The sequence below is a fragment of the Vigna angularis genome, chromosome 7, assembly GCF_016808095.1.
Source record: "Vigna angularis cultivar LongXiaoDou No.4 chromosome 7, ASM1680809v1, whole genome shotgun sequence".
Lineage (NCBI taxonomy): Eukaryota > Viridiplantae > Streptophyta > Magnoliopsida > Fabales > Fabaceae > Vigna > Vigna angularis.
Window position 1 is genome coordinate 19,742,641 of NC_068976.1, and position 22,524 is coordinate 19,765,164.

Sequence of the window (22,524 nt, forward strand, 5' to 3'; positions counted from 1 at the left end):
CTAGCTTGAGGGGAGTGTTAGATATATTATCTTTATTTTATATTTATGTTTTATCTTTACTGAGTTTGTTATTATTTTTTATTTGTATTTTGGACTTAGTCCATATTTCTTCTATTATAAATAGAGCATATACTAGTGCATAAAAGACCTCTAACGTCACCCTTTAGACGTCCGACCCTCAAATATTCAACGTAAAAAATGACCGGTGACATTTTCCGTAAATAAAACAACCATATAGACGTCTGTTCTGGAGGGAACAGACGTCTAATGTGGGGGAACAAACTTCTATATACTCATTTTTGAAATCTTAAAAGTAACTTTTTAACTCCATTTAGACGTCTGATCTCGCCAATACGACTTCTACAGCCATATAGAAGTTCAATGTGGGGAACCGACTTCTATATACTCATTTTTGAAATCTAAAAAGTCATTTTTAACTCCATTTAGACGTCCGATCCCACCAATCCGACTTCTACAGCCATATAGACGTCTGATGTGGGGGAACCGACTTCTATATGGCTGCATTAAAACACCGCGAACGCAAGGCAGCAGTTACGCGCACTTAATGTTCATCATCTTCCTCGTGTTTTCTCTCTACAGGTTACGCTTTTCAGGTTCATTTTCTCAGTTTTGCACCGTTTTAAATTAATTTTACTCTGATCACATCACTCTTTGATACATTATCTTTCATTTGAACCGATTAAAATGCGTTTTTGTTGGGTTTTGGTGCAGTTTTGCTCGTGTCCTTGGGCAGCGTTCCCGGGCGGCGATTTCTTGTGTTTTGCACTCCTCCAATTCTCTGCACTACGTTTTTAAAACCATCAAATAAAAAAAAACGTACAATACATCCTCTTCAACTAAAATATAAAGTTGTAAACTCGAATCACCATGAGCCAGAAGCAACCCGAGAGGCCTTAAGCGGAAAAAGATGCAATCAAATACGGCAACGTTTTAGACGTCTGATCTATAGTGTCAGACGTCTATATAGATGTCTGACCTGTATGGTCGAACGTCTATATAGATGTTTGACCTGTATGGTTGAACGTCTATATAGATGTCTGACCTGTTGGGTCCGACGTCTCATTAGCGTCACCCATATAGACGTCGAACAGAGATCAAACATTAAAAACCCAAAATAACATATGTCTAAAGCCTTTTTAGTAATATATTTAACACAAATGAGATTGATTCCGTGTATAGTTTTTATTATGTTAAATATAATATCTTTATTTGATATTTATTTTTACACTTACTGTATCTTTATTTTTCTTCTTTTGCTATAAAATCCAAACATATAATACGAGTTTAAAACCCAAAACTGTTAGCTCATACATAGGATTTATAATTAAGTTTATTCTGATCAACAAGTTTAGTAACCAACTTTTATTTCTTAAATAATTATAATCAAATCAATATATTTAGTTTTGTTTAAAATGCTACCATTATATATAGGTTAACCGATGAAAAATAAATCAATAATATTGAAAATAATAAAAATACTACGAAAAGATATAAAATGTATCTGAAAAGATTAAGAGAATAGCATTTCGTTTGCAGTAAAAATTGTAGGAAAGAATAAAATATATGAAGAGTGAAACAATGTGGTGGGTTTATTTTTTGGATAATTATTAGTTAAAAAATAAAAAAGAAAGTATTTGATAAAAAATGAAGATATGTTGTTGCGACAACTGTTGGTAGTTGGAATATTAAAGCGAGGTCCCATTTTTTGGGGCATTGACTCGAAGTCAATTCCGTTTTTGTGGATAAGACAGAGAGTACAATAAATTTGAAGAAGGAAATCAAACCTATATAGGCCCCATTTTTGTCGACAATGACTCCAACAAGTCAATTCCATTGACAATGCTGCTACAATATTAGAAGCTGAGCCATATTTTGTTTAGAAGTCACAATCAAACATTAATTTGGTCACAATCAAAGAACCCCATCTCCCTATTTTATTTTGGCTATAAATGTTCATCTTTGATTACTTAGCCGTATCCACATTTTTCCTTTAAAGTAAATCCCAGTGAACATTTGTACTTAAACACAGTTAGATATGGAGTCATGGGTGGGGTGGTTACTTCTTTTGTGTTGCCATATGTTCTTCTTTCACTTCTCATTCTCTCATTCCTTATGTCATCCTCACGATAAAATTGCCTTACTCCAATTCAAAACCTCTCATACTTTTTCTTTTGGGTCAGATGATGCCACTTATGCTGTTGCCACCTATGTTGAATGCAGTGATATGGATCCAAAGACAACAACATGGAAAAATGAGACAGATTGTTGCTCATGGGTTGGGGTTACATGTCACCCCATTTCTGGTCGTGTCATAGGCCTTGATGTCTCATGCAGTGATCTTTTCGGTGAAATCCTTCCGAACAGTACCTTTTTCTACCTTTCTCATCTCCAATCCCTTAATCTTGCTTTCAATAAATTCTACTTTCAACTTTCATATCTCTTTGGTGGATTTGTGAGTCTCACACACCTTAATTTGTCTTCTTGTATCTTTGAAGGTGAAATTCCTTCTCAAATCTCACAACTTTCTAAATTAGAATCACTTGATCTCTCTCATAATTTCTGGTTAAGGTGGAAAGAAAGAAGTTGGAAGAAGTTTCTCCAAAATACAACATTTTTAAAAGAGCTAAATTTGGATGATATAGATATGACTCAAAGTTCAATGAGGCCACTCAATCAGTCTACCACTTTAGTTAGTCTTAGTCTCAGTAGAACTGGAGTATGGGGAAACTTGAAAAGTGACATCTTGTGCTTACCAAAACTTGAACAATTGCACTTGTCAGATAATAGTTACAGTCCCAATGGTCAGCATCTTCCCAGCTTGAGTTGCAGTGCTGCTTCTCTCACTGTCTTGGATCTTTCATATAATTATTTTGAGGGATCAATCCCTGTCTCTTTCTCCAACTTTACGCATCTTACTGTCCTTGATCTCTCACATAACATTTATCTCAACGGTTCAATTCCCTCCTCCCTCTTCACCTTTCCCAGTCTAACTCTTTTGGATCTTCAATTTAATCAATTCAGTGGCCAAATCCCAAATGTCTTTCCCCAGGCAAACAATTTTGAAAAACTAGATTTGAGTCATAACAATATAGAAGAAGAGCTACCATCAACACTTTCAAATCTCCAATGGCTCGTTTTCTTGGATCTTTCAATGAATAAATTGAGTGGTCAAATTCCATTGTCAATTATAAATCTTCAATATCTCGTTTTCTTAGATCTTTCACATAATAGATTGGAGGGTCCTCTGCCTAACAAAATAAGGAGTCTTTCAAACCTAACTGATTTATACTTCAATGACAACTTACTAAATAAAACAATTCCTGTTTGGTGTTTATCTTTGCCATCTTTGCTAAAATTAGATCTATCATATAATCAGTTCACAGGACATATAAGTGTTATGGTGTCACAGTCCTTCGAGTTTCTGTATTTGTGCAACAACAAGCTGCAGGGCAATATTCCACAATCAATCTTCACTCTTGTAAATCTTCGCCAATTATGTTTATCATCAAACAACTTTAGTGGTTTTCACAACATCAATTACAATTTCCCTAGGTTAGAGAGATTGTATTTATCTTCTTTAGGTTTGACTGAATTTCCAAAATTGGCAGGAAAAGTCCCAATGTTGACAGACCTTGATCTATCCAACAACAAATTGAATGGAACAGTTCCCAAGTGGTTACATGAAATGGATTCATTATATTTTTTGAACCTATCCCAAAACTTGTTGACAACTCCAATCAAGCAATTCTCAAGGAACTACAACCTCCAATTTCTTGATCTTAGTTTCAATTTACTCACTGGCCACATCTCTTCCTCCATTTGTAATGTAAGTTCACTTAATGTTCTCCTCTTGTCTCACAATAAGTTGATAGGTGTCATTCCACCATGCCTTGCAAACTTGTCTTCCCTTTCTATTTTGGATTTACAAAGAAACAAACTAAATGGCACGTTACCAAGTTATTTCTCAATGAATGGTCCTCTCCGCGTTATAAATCTCAATGACAACCAATTAGAAGGTATTTTGCCAAAATCTTTGTCTAATTGCACAAAATTGGAGATCTTGAATCTTGCCAACAATCAAATTGAAGACAAATTTCCTAAATGGCTTCAAACTCTACCAAGGTTGACAGTATTGGTATTGCGTGCCAACAAATTGTACGGTCCCATTCCAAGTTTAAAGATGAAACATGGATTTTCAAGTTTACTTATTTTTGATATCTCATCCAACTACTTCAATGGTTCAATACCAAAAACCTATATACAAAATTTTCAAGCCATGAAGAATGTTATTCGTTACAAAGTGGGCGAGCTATACATACAACCTTCAAGTAATGCATCTGTTTATGAATTTGCAACTGTAATTGAATTTGCAAATGTAACAACAAAAGCCATAAATATGGTATTCAAAAAAATTCCAAAAAGCTTTATAATCATTGATTTATCCATAAACAAATTTGAAGGAGAGATTCCATATGTAATTGGAGAGCTTCATGCTCTTAAAGCACTCAACTTTTCTCATAATAGACTCAGTGGTCCTATTCCCCAATCCATTGGAAATTTGACAAATTTGGAATCACTGGATCTCTCCTTAAATATGTTCATCGATAAGATACCCATAGAATTAACCAATTTGAACTTTCTTGAAGTCCTGAATCTTTCCTATAATCATCTTATTGGTGAAATACCTGAAGGAAAACAGTTCAACACTTTTGAAAATAACTCCTACATTGGAAACTCGGGACTATGTGGGTTCCCATTATCAAAGAACTGCAACAAAATTAAACAACAATCTCCATCTTCTCCGAGCTTGTGGCGAGAAGAGAGATTTGAATTTGGATGGGAAGCAGTTGTTATAGGATATGGATGTGGAATAATATTTGGAATTGGTCTAGGAATTTTTGTATTGTTTAGTGGAAAGCCTGAATGGCTTGTGAAAATGATCGGAGGTGGTATCGGTAATTATGTGAAGTAGTGAAAAATGACAGAATAAATGAGTGGATACCTGACATGACTCTAAAAAGTTCCATGCACTTGTTTTTGTTCACACCATGTTGTATGAAAGATTTGATCATTGTAAAATAAATGTATTCTACTTTTGTTGCCACATTTTTCAAATTTTATTTGAAATGAATGGACTCATTTAATCAAGTCATAATATTGAGATAATAACACATACCAAATTTCAAAATAAAAAAAAATTAAACTAATTTATCAAAAATACCTTATAATTGTTCATGTTATGAAACACAAAAGAAATAAAAAAATAATTTAATTCACGTTGTGTGTGTGTTTTGGTCCTACTAAGAATTATGAATTTAAAACTAATCGTTAAAAAATAATTAAGATATAAGACAACGAATTAGAACGTGGAGTCGTGGGGCACATATTATTGGGATTTACAATTTACTTTTGTACCATTTTAACCATTAATTTCTTTAGTTTCTAATCAAAATTTTAATAGACGTAAACTTCTAATTTTTTTTTTTGATAAATTATTTACTCATTCAACATTTTGATAATATAACTCTTGGAATGACAAACCTACTCATAAGTTGTTTTCTTAGTACATTGGCCAAAAAGTTTCACAAATAACTATATTGGCTATAAAATTTATTTAGTCTCCTAAAATCTCATAGCTAACAAAACATACATGTATTTATTAATGAGAATAGTCACAAAATGGAGTAAAAGGCAATTGTATGTTATATTTGAGAAACTCAAACTATTCCATCAAAGAGTATGCCTTTCATAGCATTCTGAAATTCTAAAACTTCTTTATCATCCCTGTAAATGTCAACATAACCAAAAAAGAGAGTCAACCTTATGAAACTGGAGAATGATTTTCAAAACAAACAACAAATAATCTTCGCACTTGAATGAATTTGATTTAGAGACTACACTAATTATGTTGTGTTTTTTTATCGTTAGTATAATGACTTGATAGAGAATTATCTCTTAATACGAATTTGAAAACAAATTCTACTTAAAAAAGAATATGTGATAGAATACTATCTTTTAATCCATTATAAGAAGAATTTAGAGAAGGATTCCTATAAAGTTTGAATTCAAAGAAATATGAACATCATAACTTGTAAGTTCAAATATAGAATCATTTTAAATTTTAAAAGTGTTTGTAACTAGTTGGACAAGCAAATTTTCACTGGGTGAGCTTGTGTTTTCAATTTTACTTTCAAAATTCACTGGGGAAGTTTTAGTTCACTCTAATTGCATTTTCAGTTTTTATTTTTTGTTTTGGGGCTTTAGGCTTTCTTTGATGCGTTTTATGATTTTTTTAAACCTTTGTGCTTATATATAAGGTGGCAAGAGACAAATATAATTACTTTGGAAAATTAGTTTTTCATTAAGAGAAAATTCTTAGTTTTTGGATTAGATTATGAAAAATGAATTTCTTTGTAATAAATCTTCCATGACTAATCAATATTGTAACGTCTTTCATCTTGATTTTTATTAAATATGACCATTTTTGTGGTAAATATTTATTGACTTATTAACATGTTAGAATATAACGTCTTCGTCTTTATAATTTTCCTTTTTTTTACTATGTATAGATATACTATGATTCATTAATCGTGGTTTAATATTGAAAATAATTATAATCATATTCTCTTATTACACTAGTGATCTTTAACAAGTCAATTTGAAGAATTAAATGAATTGAATCAAAAGTTAATGGCTTAAAATTTTCAACTAGTTGATCAAATTTTAGTAGTGGAGGGAATGACCAGGATATTGTATCTGCCTATGTCCCTTAATTGTAATCTTAATATTGCATTATTTATTAAATTAATAGTTGTTGCTCCTCCTTATAATGCATCGTTTAATCTTATATCTATCTTACCGTTAATTTCAACCCATCACTTGTTCCTAAAAGTTGAAGTTTCTTACCTGCTCTCCTCCACTAATTCTTCTTTTAATTTTGAAATAAATGAAACCACCAACACAAAAGGCTAATCAATTAAAGATCTCATTAAAAATTCAATGTGATCTAAGAAAGCATATATATATATATATATATATATATATATATATATATATATATATATATATATATATATATATATATATATATATATATTCTCTACTCTAAATATAATCTTGCCAAAACATGAAATAATTAGTTGCCTTCTACAAATTCTTGGAGCTTCTTCATCTTTCATAGAAGCTATCAATAGCATGAGGTCATTGAGCTTTGGTTGAGGAAAGTGAAACTGAGTTGTATAATCAAGAAAAGTAAATATTACAAAACCTTGCATTAATTATTTCGCGATTCATAAGTTCAAACCATTCAAAAAGAAAAGAGAAACGGATGCAAGGGACCAATGTATTAAAGTTAAAGTGTTCGAGTCTACACTCTCACAACTAAAAAACACGTTAGGACCTATAAAACAATACTAAAAAGATTAAGAGAAGAGAAAATATTAATGACAGAATTAATTGAAAAAATATATTTCTTACTGTATAGCAAACTTCCTGATTGTTCAGCTCGTACAGAGTATTTATAATTAAGTTTATTCTGTTCAACAAGTTTTATGACCAACCTTTATTTCTTAAATAATTATAAACACATGAATATATTTAATTTTGTTTAAAATGTTATCATTTAAAGAAATCAATATATACAGTTAACAAATGACAAATTATTAAATAGTATTAAAAAAATTAAAAATACTACAAAAAGAAATAGAAAATGTATCTGAAAAAATAAAGAGAATAACATTTACTTTAAAGTAAAGATTATAGGGAAGAATAAAATATGTACTTAATTAAACTTTTGACAGTTAAATTATCATCATTTTACAAATTTTATTATGCATGTTTTCCATGCATTTTATTATCAAAAGTTTTTATTTCATTAATTTTACAGCAGTGACGTGATATCAGAAATGTTTTTAGAAAGATAAAAGACGTAGCTAATTCTTGAAAAATTATGCCATATTAAACTCATTTCATTGATTTAAAAAGAAAAATTCTGGCATGTCTTTATTAGAAACTTAATAGATTGATATATAAGAATGGGTTATAGTAAAATATGTTTTGGATAAAATGTATAAAATAACGATAGATGAATAGTAAAATATTATTAAACTTTCAAAATCCTTTGTCAAAAGGGCATACATTTGAAGATGAAAATCAAAGCCATATGACCCGTTTTTGCAGGCAATGACTCGAAGTCAATTCCACAAGCAATTTTGGGAGAATCTTAAGTGGGTTATGGAAAATTTAGTGTCAGTGGAGTTATGTCAAATGACTTTCCAAGTGGGAGTGATGCGCGTTAAATTGGAAAAATGGGAACAATCATGAAAGCGTAAAGAAAGGATTAGAAGATAAGTCATGCCGTGTTTAGGGGTCACAATGCAAAGCACGGATAAGGTTCTATTCTATACCAACCAAAGCATATAGGTTTTACAGCCTTAGTTCTCAAGAAACTAAATCCTATGGCTCTATGTTAAGTTAAAATAATGTTTTTAAAAAATGATATTTTGAAATTTTTCAAAAGTATAACATTTGTTGACCAACCGAAACATATAGACGAATAAATTTCGATTAAGTCAACAATCAAAGATCTATAAATTGGCAAAATTTTTAAAATTACTAGTATACCTTTATATTCTTTGTTTGCTATAAAATCAAAGTATATAACACAAGTTTAAAACCCAAAACTACATAGTATTTATAATTAAGTTTGTTCTGTTCAACAACTTTAGTAACAAACTTTTATTTCTTAAATAATTATAATCAAATCAATATATTTAGTTTTGTTTAAAATGCTACCATTATATATAGTTTAACAGATGAAAAATAAATCAATAACATTGAAAAAATAAAAATACTACGAAAAGATATAAAATGTATCTGAAAAGATTAAAAGAATCATTTCATTTGCTGTAAAGATTATAGGAAAGAATAAAATATATGAAGAGTGAAACAATGTGGTGGGTTTATTTTTTGGATAATTATTAGTTAACAAATAAAAAAGAAAGTATTTGATAAAATACGATATATGCTGTTGGGATAACTGTTGGTAGTTGGAATATTAACTCGAAGTCCCATTTTTTTAGGCATTGACTCGAAGTCAATTCCATTTTTGTCGACAATGACTCCAACAAGTCAATTCCATTGAGAATGCTGGTACAATATTAATTGTATATTAACCACTCAGTCCCACTAAATGGAAAAAATGGGAGAAATCTTGATAGCGTAATGAAAGAATTAGGAACTGAGCCATGTTTTGTTTAGAAGCCACGATCAAACATTAATCTGGTCACAATCAAAGACCTCCATCTCCCTATTTTAATTTGGCTATAAATGTTCGTCTTTGATTACTTAGCCGTATGCACATTTTTCCTTTAAAGTAAATCTCACTGAAACACTTGCACTTAAACAGAGTTAGATATGGAGTCATGGGTGGGGTGGTCGCTTATTCTATGTTGCCATATGTTCTTCTTTCACTTCTCATTCTCCCATTCCTTATGTCATCCTCACGATAATATTGCCTTACTCCAATTCAAAACCTCTGACACTTTTTCTTTTGGGTCAGTAGAGACCTCTCCCACTTATGATGATGCCACTTATGCTTTTTTCACCTATGCTGAATGCAGTGATATGGATCCAAAGACAGCAACATGGGAAAATGGGACAGATTGTTGCTCATGGATTGGCGTTACTTGCCATCCCATTTCTGGTCGTGTCATAAACCTCGATGTCTCATGCAGTGCCCTTTACAGTGAAATCCTTCCGAATAGTACCTTTTTCTATCTTTCTCATCTCCAATCACTTAATCTTGCTTTCAATTATATCGACTTTCAACTTTCATCTCTCTTTGGTGGATTTGTGAGTCTCACACACCTTAATTTGTCTTATTGTGTCTTTCAAGGTGAAATTCCTTCTCAAATCTCACAACTTTCAAAATTAGAATCACTTGATCTCTCTCATAATTCCGGGTTAACGTGGAAAGAAAGCAGTTGGAAGAAGTTCCTCCAAAATGCAACATTTTTAAAGGAGCTTATTTTGGATGATGTAGATATGACTCAAAGTTCAATGAAGTCACTCAATCAGTCTACCTCTTTAATTAGTCTTAGTCTCAGTAACACTGGAGTATGGGAAAACTTGAAAAATGGCATATTATGCTTACCAAAACTTCAACAGTTGCACTTGTCATATAATTACGGTCTCCATGGCCAACATCTTCCTAGCTTCAGCTGCATTGGTGCTTCTCTCACTATATTGGATCTTTCATCTAATCAATTTGAGGGATCAATCCCTACCTCTTTCTCAAACCTCACACATCTTACTTTCCTTGATCTCTCAAATAACATCTATCTCAAAGGTTCAATTCCCTCCTCCCTCTTAACCTTTTCGAGTCTAACTTTTCTAGATCTTGGATTCAATCGATTCAGTGGCCAAATCCCAAATGTCTTTCCCCAGTCAAACAGTTTTGAAAAACTAGATTTGAGTCATAACAATATAGAATGTGAGCTACCATCAACATTTTCAAATCTCCAACGTCTCATTTTCTTGGATCTTTCAAAAAATAAATTTAGTGGTCAAATTCCATCCTCAATTTCAAATCTTCAACATCTTATTCACTTGGATCTTTCATATAATGAATTTAAAGGCCAAAACCCATCCTCACTTTCAAATCTTCAACATCTCATTCTCTTGGATATTTCATTGAATAAATTAAGTGGCCAAATTCCATCCTCAATTTCTAATCTTCAATATCTCGTTTTGTTAGATCTTTCACATAACAGATTGGAGGGTCCTTTGCCTAACAAAATAAGAAGTCTTTCAAACCTAACTCGGTTATACTTCAATGACAACTTACTAAATGAAACAATTCCTCTTTGGTGTTTATCTTTGCCCTATTTGCAAGAACTAGATCTATCAAATAATCATTTCACAGGACATATAAGTGCTATGGTGTCACAGTCCTTTGAATTTCTGTATTTGTGCAACAATAAGCTACAGGGAAATATTCCACAATCAATCTTCACTCTTGTAAATCTCCGCCAATTATGTTTATCATCAAACAACTTTAGCGGTTTTCACAACGTCAATTACAATTTCCCTAGCTTAGAGAGATTGTATTTATCTTCTTTAGGTCTGACAGAATTTCCAAAATTGGCAGGAAAAGTCCCAATGTTGACACAACTTGATCTATCCAACAACAAATTGAATGGAACAGTTCCAAAGTGGTTACATGAAATGGATTCATTATATTTTTTGAACCTATCCCAAAACTTGTTGACAACTCCAATCAAGCAATTCTCAAGGAACTACAACCTCCACTTTCTTGATCTTAGTTTTAATTTACTCACTGGCGACATCTCTTCATCCATTTGTAATGTAAGTTTTCTTAATGTTCTCCTCTTGTCTCACAATAAGTTGGTAGGTATCATTCCACCATGCCTTGCAAAGTTGTCTTCCCTTTATATTTTGGATTTACAAAGGAACAAACTAAATGGCACATTACCAAGTAATTTCTCAATGAATGCTCCTATCGGAGTTATAAATCTGAATGACAACCAATTAGAAGGTATTTTGCCAAAATCTTTGTCCAATTGCACACAATTGGAGATCTTGAATCTTGCCAACAATCAAATTGAGGACAAATTTCCTGACTGGATTCAAACTCTACCAATGTTGACAGTATTGGTATTGCGTGCCAACAAATTGTACGGTCCCGTTCCAAGTTTAGAGATGAAACATGAATTTTCAAGTTTACTTATTTTTGATATCTCATCCAACTACTTCAATGGTTCAATACCAAAAACCTATATACAAAATTTTCAAGCCATGAAGAACGTTATTCGTTACAAAGTGGGCGAGCTATACATGCAACCTTCCAATAGTAATGCATATGTAAATGAGTCTGCAACTATAACTGAATTTGCAACTATAACAACAAAAGCCATAAATATGGCATTCAAAAAAATTCCAAAAAACTTTATAACCATTGATTTATCTAGAAACAAATTTGAAGGAGAGATTCCATATGTAATTGGAGAGCTTCATGCTCTTAAAGGACTCAACTTTTCTCATAATAGACTCAGTGGTTCTATTCCCCAATCCATTGGAAATTTGACAAATTTGGAATCACTGGATCTCTCCTCAAATATGTTCATGGGTAGGATACCCACAGAATTAACCAATTTGAACTTTCTTGAAGTCCTGAATCTTTCCTATAATCATCTTGTTGGAGAAATACCTGAAGGAAAAAAGTTCAACACTTTTGAAAATAACTCCTACATTGGAAACTCAGGACTATGTGGGTTCCCATTGTCAAAGAACTGCAGTAACACTGAACAACAATCTCGATCTTCTCCAAATTTCTGGCGAGAAGAGGGATTTGAATTTGGATGGGAAGCAGTTGTTATAGGATATGGATGTGGAATAATAGTTGGAATTGGTCTTGGAATTGTTGTATTATTCATTGGAAAGCCTGAATGGCTTGTGAAAATGGTCAGAGGTGGTCTTCGTAAAAAGATGAGAAGAAGGTGAAATATGTGAAGTAGTGAAAAATGACAGAATAAATGAGTGGATATGTGGCATGACTGCAAAAAGTTTCATGCACTTGTTTTTGTTCAATTTCAATTATGTTGAAAAAAAATAATTGGAAAAAAAATTGTAAGTCAATAATCTTAGCACACCATATTCTATGAAAGATTTTATCAATGTCAGTTGTAAAATAAATGTATTATACTTTTGTTGTCACATTTTTCAAATTTTATTTGAGATGAATGGACTCATTTAATAAAGTCACAATATTGAGATAATAACACATACTAAATTTCAAAATAAATAATAAAAAATGTAAACTAATTTATACCTTATAATTGTTCATGTTATGAAACACATAACAAATAAACAAATAATGTAATTCACGTTGTGTGTGTTTTGGTCCTACTCGATAAGAATTATGAATTTAATACTAATTGTTAAAAAATAATTAAGATAGGAGACAGAGAATTAGAACGTGGTGTCGTGGAACACGTATTATTGGGATTTACAATTTACTTTTATACCATTTTAACCTTTTAATTTTCTTTAGTTTCTAATGGAAATTTTAATAGACGTAAACTTTTAGATATTTTTTTTGATAAAATATTTATTAATATAAAATAAATCTTGCAACAACAAACCTACTCATCTTATCTTTAAGTTGTTTTCCGAGTACATCAACATTTGGTCTAAAAGTTTCACAAATAACTATATTGCCTATAAAATTTATTTAGTCTCCTAAAATCTCATAGCTAACAAAACATAGATGTATTTATTAAATAGAATAGTCACAAAATAGAGTAAATGGCAATTGTATGTTATATTTGAGAAACTCTAAAATGGAAATTCTAAAACTACTTTATCCACACAAATGTCAACATAACCAAAGAAAGGAGTCAACCATGAAACTGTAGGAAATGATTTTCAAAACAAACAACAAATAATCTTCGTATTTGAATGAATTTAATTTAGAGACTACACTAATTATGTTGTGTTTTTTTACCGTTAGTATAATAACTTGACAGAGAACTATTTCTTAATCTCAATTTGCGAACAAATTCTACTTAAAAAATTAGGATATGATAAAATAATATATAATTCATTAGAGAAAGATTCATATAAAACTTTAAAATATTTGTTTAATTGGTAAAAATTAAAGATTACCAAAATGCCCCTGGTTATTAAAATAATATAAAATGATAATTGTTAATGTTATATTTAATTGTAAAATTTTTTATAAAGATTAAAAAATTAAAAAATTATTACAATTAATTTTTAAAAAGTAAAAAAATTATAATTTAGTAAAATGAATTTATTTTTAATGTAGTATTTGTTTATAATATAATTTAGTTCCAAGTAGTATGAATTGATTTGTTATGAAAGTGAGATTTATTAATTTTAAATACAGCTTATAATATTACATGACATAAAATAAAAAATGTTTATAAAGAGTAAAAAATTAACGTTAATTATTAGCAGTAAAAGTAATATAAAATGATAATTGTTAATATTATATATAATTGTAAAAATTACTATAAAGAGTAAAAAATAATAAAAATTATTTTTTAATATAAAAATAAATTATTTATTATTATTATTATTTGAATATAATGTAATTTATCAGTGGAAGATGTAACCGAATATGTAGAAAGTGTAACCGAATATGTAAGGAGTTCATACTAACCTTTAAACATTGGCTCTTTTTTGTATCACAAATTGGATAATCATGGGGGCAACAATGCCACCTGTCTTTACAACACACAGCAGAAGTTAACCCACGCTGCAACGTCTCCAACACAGCTCGTAACCAAATACAGCTTCTGCTATCCGAATACACTTTTGGGGGAACCGAATACGCAGGAGACTAACCGAATACGTTTTCTTTATACGCCTGTAATCCGATACGCCGTCTTTGAACCGAATACGCTTTCACAGTTTTTTGCCTTCTCCATCTTCGCACAATCCTCTTCTTCATCAACCACTTTCTTCTTCATCTCCTCCACCCATCCACCTTATCTTCTTTATGAGTGCACAGTAGCCAATTTCGAGCTTCGAATGCATGGTTATGAGTTAATATATTATATTAATCATGCAAAGCAAAACTGGACGCGAAATTATGAAATTGGAGAGGGGCACATTCGACTTTTATATTACGATTCTTCCAAATCGCCTCTGCTAAGCGGGTGACGAAAAACCAACGCATCCTGCAATTCAATCGCATTCCTTGCGCGCGATTCTCTTCAAGCGAACACGAGTTTCTCTTCTTTTCATCGCTCGCTGTTATGCGTAAACAGTAAAATACCTCCAAATGAATACAGCATAAGAGAGAAATATAATTACTGTGGATGGTCATGAAAATTATTTTTTTATTAAGAAAAACTTCTTTTAGTTTTTGGAATAAAACTTATTTTGAAAAATGAAATTTTTTAACGAATCTCTCTTAATTAATTGATATGTTAGATTGTAACGTCTTTATCTCTATTTTATTTTACGTTCTTTTGTTTATATTTCTTGAAAATTTAAATACTATTTTTTAAATAAGATCTTATCATTTGACACTAGAGCATATCATTTGACATCCATATTTTTTATAAATAAGATCTTATCATCTGACACTAAAATATATCATTTGACATCCATATTTTTTATGTCTATAGACTAATTTTTTATAAATAATAGCCTATTATATATTATAGGTCATGATTTTCAACCATAGCCTATACCTCACCATTTTTTGACTATGTATAAATATACTATGATTCATTAATCATGGTTTAATATTGAAAATAATCATCATATTCTCTTGCTACATGATCTTGAACAAGTGAATTTGAAGAATTAAGTGAATTGAATCAAAAGTTAATGGCTTACAAATTTCAACTAGTTCATCAAATTTAGTAATGGAAGAGAATGACTAGAATATCGTGTTCGACTATATTCCTCATAATCTTGATATTGCATTATTTGTTAAATTAATAGTTGATGCTCCTCCTTACAGTGTATCGTTTAATCTTATAAGTTTATTCTGTTCAACAAGTTTAATAACCAACTTTTATTTCTTAAATAATTATAATCAAAACAATATTTTTAGTTTTGTTTAAAATGCTACCATTTATATATAGGTTAATAGATGACAAATAAATAAAACAATATTGAAAAAATAAAAATACTACGAAAAGACATAAAATGTACCTGAAAAGATTAAAAGAATAGCATTTCCTTTACAGTAAAGATTACAGGGAAGAATAAAACATTTACTTAACTACACTTTTTACCGTTAAACCATCATCATTTAACAATTTTTATCATCCATTTTTCTTGGGAATTTTATCATCAAAAGTTTTTATTTCATTAATTTTATAGCAGTGACCTGATGTCAGAAATGTTTTTAGAAGATAAAAGAAGTAGCTAATTCTTTAAAAATCATGTCATATTAAACTCAATATTTTATTGATTTTAAAAAAAAAAATCCTGGCATATCTTTATTAGAAAGATAATAGATTGATTTATAAGGATGGGTATAGTAAAATATGTTTTCGATTATAAAATGTACAAGATAACGATAGTTGAATAGTAAAATTATCAAACTTTCAAAATTCTTTGTCAAAATAGCATACATTTGAAGATGAAAATCAAACCCATATGACCCGTTTTTGCAGGCACTCCAGTCAATTCCACTAGCAATTTTGGGAGAATCTTAATTGGGTTATGGAAAATTTAGACTCTAAATTTTGTATGTAAGAAATAAAAGTGTTAGTGGAGTTATGTCAAATGACTTTCCAAGCGGGAGTGATGCGCACCAAATTGGAAAAATGGGAACAATCTTGAAAGCGTAAAGAAAGGATTAGAAGATAAGTGATGCCGTGTTTGGGGTCACAACCAAACATTAATCTGCCCACAACAAGAACTCCATTTCCTATTTTGTTTTGGCTATAAATATTCACCTTTGATTCCTTACCCGTATCCACATTTTTCCTTTGAACACTTACACTTAAACACAGCTAAATATATGGAGTCATGGGTGGGGTGGTTGTTTCTTGTATGTTGGCATATGTTGTTGTTTCACTTCTCATTCTTCCATTCCTTATGTCATCCTCAAGACAAAATTGCCTTGCTCCAATTCAAGACCTCTCTCACTCATCATTGTAGCAATGGTGATTGTGATAATGTTGGTCCGAAAACATCAACATGGGAAAATGGAACAGATTGTTGCTCGTGGGTTGGGGTTACTTGTCACCCTATCTCTGGTCGCCTCATAGGCCTTGATGTCTCCTATGATGGTGTTTCCGGTGAAATCCTTCCAAACAGTACTCTTTTCCATCTTTCTCATCTCCAATCACTTAACCTTGCTTTCATTGACTTTCCCAACTCTCAACTGTCATCTACCTTTCATGGATTTGTGAGCCTTACACACCTCAATTTATCTGCTTGTCACTTTAAAGGTGAAATTCCTTCTCAAATCTCAAAACTTTCCAAATTAGAATCACTTGATCTCTCTCATAATATGCTAACGTGGAAAGAAAGCAGTTGGAAGAAGTTCCTCCAAAATGCAACATTTTTAAGGGAGCTTATTTTGGATCGTGTACACATGACTTTGAGTTCGATGAGTTCGCTCAATTTGTCTACCTCTTTGGTTAATCTTAGTCTCAAAAGCACTAGTATTCAAGGAAACTTGAAAAGTGACATCTTAAGCTTACCAAAACTTGAACAATTGCACTTGTCAGATAATAGTTACAGTCTCCATGGCCAGCATCTTCCCAGTTTGAGTTGCAGTGGTGCTTCTCTCACTATATTGGATCTTTCATCTAATTATTTTGAGGGGTCAATCCCTTCCTCTTTCTCCAACCTCACACGTCTTACTTTCCTTGATCTCTCAAATAACATCTATCTCAACGGTTCAATTCCCTCCTCACTCTTTACCTTTCCGAGTCTAACTTTTCTAGATCTTGGATTCAATCAATTCAGTGGCCAAATCCCAAATGTCTTTCCCCAGTCGAACAGTTTTGAAAAACTAGATTTGAGTTATAACAATATAGAAGGTGATCTACCATCAACACTTTCAAATCTCCAAAGTCTCATTTTCTTGGATCTTTCAAAAAATAAATTTAGTGGTCAAATTCCATTCTTACTTTCAAATCTTCAACATCTTATTCACTTGGACTTTTCAGATAATGAAATTAGTGGTCAAATTCCTTCCTCACTTTCAAATCTTCAATATCTTGTTATCTTGGATCTTTCATATAATGGATTAGAGGGCCCACTACCTAATAAAACAACAGAGCTTTCAAACCTAACTTGGTTACACCTCAATGACAACTTACTAAATGGGACAATTCCAGTTTGGTGTGTATCTTCGCCATCTTTGATACAACTGGATCTGTCGAATAATCAATTCATTGGACATATAAGTGCAATCGCATCACAGTCCTTGGTGTCATTGTATTTGTGCTACAACAAGCTTCAGGGTAATATTCCAGAATCAATCTTCACCCTTGTAGACCTGACTCGATTATGTCTATCATCAAACAACTTTAGTGGTTCATAATTGTTCATTCTTCACCGATTCCAACTACAGTTTCCCTCGCTTACAGGACTTGGATTTATCTTCTATGGGTTTAACTGAATTTCCAAAACTATCAGGAAAAGTCCTAATGTTGGCAAGTCTCGATCTATCCAACAACAAGTTGAATGTAACCATGCCCGAGTGGTTACAAGAAATGTATTCATTAAGTTTTTTGAGTCTATCTCAAAACTTGTTGACAACTCCAATGAACCAATTCTCGGTGTACCTTGCATGCCTTGATCTTAGTTTCAATCTACTCACTAGCGACATCTCTTCCTCAATTTGTAATGTAAGTTTACTTGAGGTTCTCATCTTGTCCCACAATAACTTGACAGGAGTCATTCCACCATGTCTTGCAAACATGAAATTCCTTATTACTTTGGATATTCAGAGGAACAAACTAAGCAGCACTTTACCAAATTACTTCCCAATGGATTGTAAGCTCTCTATTTTGAATCTCAATGACAACCAATTGGAAGGTCTTTTGCCAAAATCTTTAACCAATTGCATACAATTGGAGATCTTAAATCTTGGCAATAATCAAATTGAGGATAAATTTCCACATTGGCTTCAAACTCTACAAAGTTTAACAGTATTGGTCTTGCGAGCCAACAAATTATATGGTCCCCTTCCAGGTTTAAAGATGAAACATGGATTTTCAAGTTTACTTATTTTTGATATTTCATCCAACTACTTCAATGGTGGAATACCAAAAACTTACAAAATTTTCAAGCCATGAAGAATGTCATTCAAAATGAGGTGGGCGAGCTATACATGAGAGTATATTTATATTACACTGAATCTTTAACTATAACAACAAAAGGTATAATTATGCCACTCAAAAGAATTCCAAAAACATTTGTAACCATTGATTTATCCCAAAACAAATTTGAAGGAAAGATTCCATATGTAATTGGAGAGCTTCATGGTCTTAAAGGACTCAACTTTTCCCATAATAGACTTAGTGGTCCTATTCCCAAATCCATTGGAGATTTGACAAATTTGGAATCATTGGATCTCTCCTCAAATATGTTCATCGGTAGGATACCCACAAAATTAACCAATTTGAACTTTCTTGAAGTCCTGAATCTTTCCTATAATCATCTTGTTGGAGAAATACCTCAAGGAAAACAATTCAACACTTTTGAAAATAACTCCTACATTGGAAACTCAGGACTATGTGGGTTCCCATTGTCAAAGAACTGCAACAACACTGAACAACAATATCCATCTTCTCCGAACTTTTGGCGAGAAGAGAAATTTGAATTTGGATGGGAAGCAGTTGTTATAGGATATGGATGTGGAATAATATTTGGAATTGGCCTAGGAATTTGTGTATTGTTCATTGGAAAGCCTAAATGGCTTGTGAAAATGGTCGGAGGTGGTCTCCGTAAAAAGATGAGAAGAAGGTGAAATATTTGAAGTAGTGAAAAGTGACAAAATAAATGAGATGGTACAATTGTCAAGCAAAGGAGGAGGATATGTGATCTGGAAAATTTAGTGAAAGAATTGCAGAAAAGGATAAAATTGTTCGTTGGAGTTGTGTGTGTTGTTATTGCGCTAAACATGTTGATATTGTGGTTCTGTTTAGGTTGATGTTGTTAGGTGTGGGCAATGTGGTTGTATGTTTTGTTCATGTAATGTTAAGGTGAATGTGAAGAAAAATGTTTAGGTTCAGGTGTTTAGGCTGATGTTTGTAGGTTCATGTAATGGATGATGTATCAGTATCTATTATAATGAGTTAAAATGAAGAATATGATTTTGTTGGTGAATGTTTAATTTAGTCCCCCTTTTGAGAAAAAAAAGTACAATGTGGTCTCCCTTTTGATTAAAAAATCTGCAATGTGTAATGTATATGACTATGATACATATGAAGGATACCTGACAAAATATAGTAGCATAAGTGTTATAAATTATTTAATAATATAAGATTATGAAGTAATAACATAATAACATTATGTGCTCATTCACTTTTGGCTAGCGTAACAGTTATATCATTAGCCTTTTTAACGCTGTAAGTAAAAAGAACTTATTCGAATCCTTTTTACAAAATATGTCATCATGGTTTAATATTGAAAATAATCATAACCGTATCCTCGCATTGTACTACTTATCTTTAACAAGTTAATTTGAAGAATTATATGAATTATGAAAACTTAAGAGTTTAAAATTTTCAACTACTTCATCAAATTTTACTAACGGGAGGTAATGACCAGGAGATCGTTTTCGACTGTCCTAGTAATCTTGATATTGCATTATTTGTTAAATTAATAATTGCTGCTCCTCCTTATAATGTATCATTTAATCTTATATCTATCTTACCATTAATTTCAACCCACTACTTGTTTCTAAAAGTTGAAGTTCCTTCCCTGCTCTCCTTCGCTAATTCTTCTTTTAATTTTGATATAAATGAAACCACTAACACAAAAGGCTAATCAGTTAAAGATCTCATTAAAAATTCATTGTGATCTAAGAAAGCATATATATTCACTTTCTGCATAAATAACATAATTGTTTTTTTAATGAGAAGGCACACAAAAATTATGATATATTCTCTCTACTCTAAATGTAACCTTGCCAAAACATGAAATAATTAATTGCCTTCTACAAATTCTTGGAGCTTCTTCATCTTTCACGGAAGCTATCAATGGCATGAGGGTCATTGACCTTTGGTTTAGGAAAGTCAAACCGAGTTGTATAATCAAGAAAAGTAGCGATATATTCGCTTGTATAGATTGATTTATAAGAATGGGTATAGTAAAATATGTTTTGGATTATAAAATGTATAAAATAACGATAGTTGAATAGTAAAATATTATTAAACTTTAAAAATTCATTGAACAAAAATTTCCATCTTCTTTAAAAGAGAAATTTGGATTTGGATGGGAAGCAGTGGTTATAGGATATGGATGTGGAATGATTTTTGGAATTGTTTTGTATTGTAGGAAAGCTTCAAAGGCTTCGGAAAATGGTTGTTGGATGAATTTGATCTAGAAACTATACTAATCATGTTGTGTTTTTTCACCGTTAGTATAATAGCTTGATAGAGTACTATCTTCTAATTTGAATTTGCAGACACATTCTCTTTAAGAATATGATACAATACTATCTCAAATTTTGTTTATGAAAAGAATAACCAATCTATCATTTGAATCAAGTCATAATATTGAGATGATTAGACATTCTAAATTTAAAATAAATTATCATTTTTTTAAGTTTAACTTATCTAAAATATTTGATAACTATTTATATTGTTAAAAGCATAACAAACGAAGAAACAAGTAATTAATGGTTTTTGTATGGAATCATTTATTAATTTTCCTTTCAAATTTTGATCCAAACAAACAACCATTGAAAAACCTTTTACAAAGGACACATGTCAATAATTTCAATGGGAATATTTTGGTAAAATTAATGGTAATTTGTTATAATATATTATAAATATGTTATTTTTACGTTCATAATATATTAGTGTAGTGTATTTCACTTTACTTTTTCACTTCTAATAAATAATTTAGTAGATAATTAAGGATAATTATGCTAAGAAATAAATAATTAATTGCCGTCTCTAAATTCTTGAAGCTTCTTTATCTTTCATAGAAGCTATTAATGGCATGAGGGTCATTGGCCTTTTGTTAAGTGAAACTCAGTTGTATAATCAAGAAAAGTAAATATCAAAAACAATACTAAAAAAAATAAAGAGAAGAGAAAAAAAATGAATGGCAAAGAATTAATTGAAAAAAAAAATATTTATTACTGTATAGCAAAATTTTGATTGTTCAGCTCATATATAGTATTTATAATTAAGTTTATTCTTCAACAAATTTAGTAACAAACTTTTAGTTCTTAAATAATTTATAATCAAATCAATATATTTAATTTTTTTTAAACGCTATCATTTACATGGTTAAAAGAGGACAAATAAATAAATAATATTCAAAAATTAAAAATACTAAAAAGAAATCGAAAATGTATCTGAAAAGATAAAATGAATAACATTTTCTTTACATTAAAGATTGTAAGCTTTAATAAAATGTTTACTTAATTACAACTTTTACTGTTAAATGATCATCCTTTTACAATTTTTGTCATCCATATTTTTTTATGCATTTTATCATAAAATAAAACTATTTCACTAATTTATAGTCGTGCCCACATGTCAGAATTTTTTAAAAGATTAAAGAAGTCATTTTGTAGCTAATTCTTGCAAGGTCGAACTAAACTCATTTTATTTATTTATAAAATTTAACCATGGGTATAGTAAAATATTTTTTCTATAATAAAATTCTAAATTAAGGATAGTTGGATAGTACATATTATTCAAGTATAAAATTAGAGCTATCAATAACCTGCAGGCCACTTTACCCACCACAGGTTTGAGTCGAGTTGAATTTGAAAAGATTGTATTCTTTTTACAC

The 22,524-nt window shown here is 30.9% G+C and overlaps 2 protein-coding genes and 1 pseudogene across 2 annotated transcripts; all 3 read left to right on the forward strand.

Moving 5' to 3' along the window:
* The first annotated feature begins 2,015 nt into the window (after positions 1-2,015).
* LOC108338138 (receptor-like protein 6) lies at positions 2,016-5,125 on the forward strand. Its single transcript, XM_017574864.2, has one exon. It carries the CDS (start codon positions 2,057-2,059, stop codon positions 4,991-4,993), a length of 2,937 nt encoding a protein of 978 aa, XP_017430353.2. The 5' UTR covers positions 2,016-2,056; the 3' UTR covers positions 4,994-5,125.
* A 4,246-nt stretch (positions 5,126-9,371) lies between these two features.
* LOC108336514 (receptor-like protein 9DC3) lies at positions 9,372-12,744 on the forward strand. The gene has a single exon (XM_052880408.1). The coding sequence runs from the start codon at positions 9,436-9,438 to the stop codon at positions 12,541-12,543; it is 3,108 nt and encodes a 1,035-aa protein (XP_052736368.1). The 5' UTR covers positions 9,372-9,435; the 3' UTR covers positions 12,544-12,744.
* A 3,808-nt stretch (positions 12,745-16,552) lies between these two features.
* On the forward strand, positions 16,553-19,628 carry LOC108336513 (receptor-like protein 6; annotated as a pseudogene).
* The last annotated feature ends 2,896 nt before the right edge of the window (positions 19,629-22,524 follow it).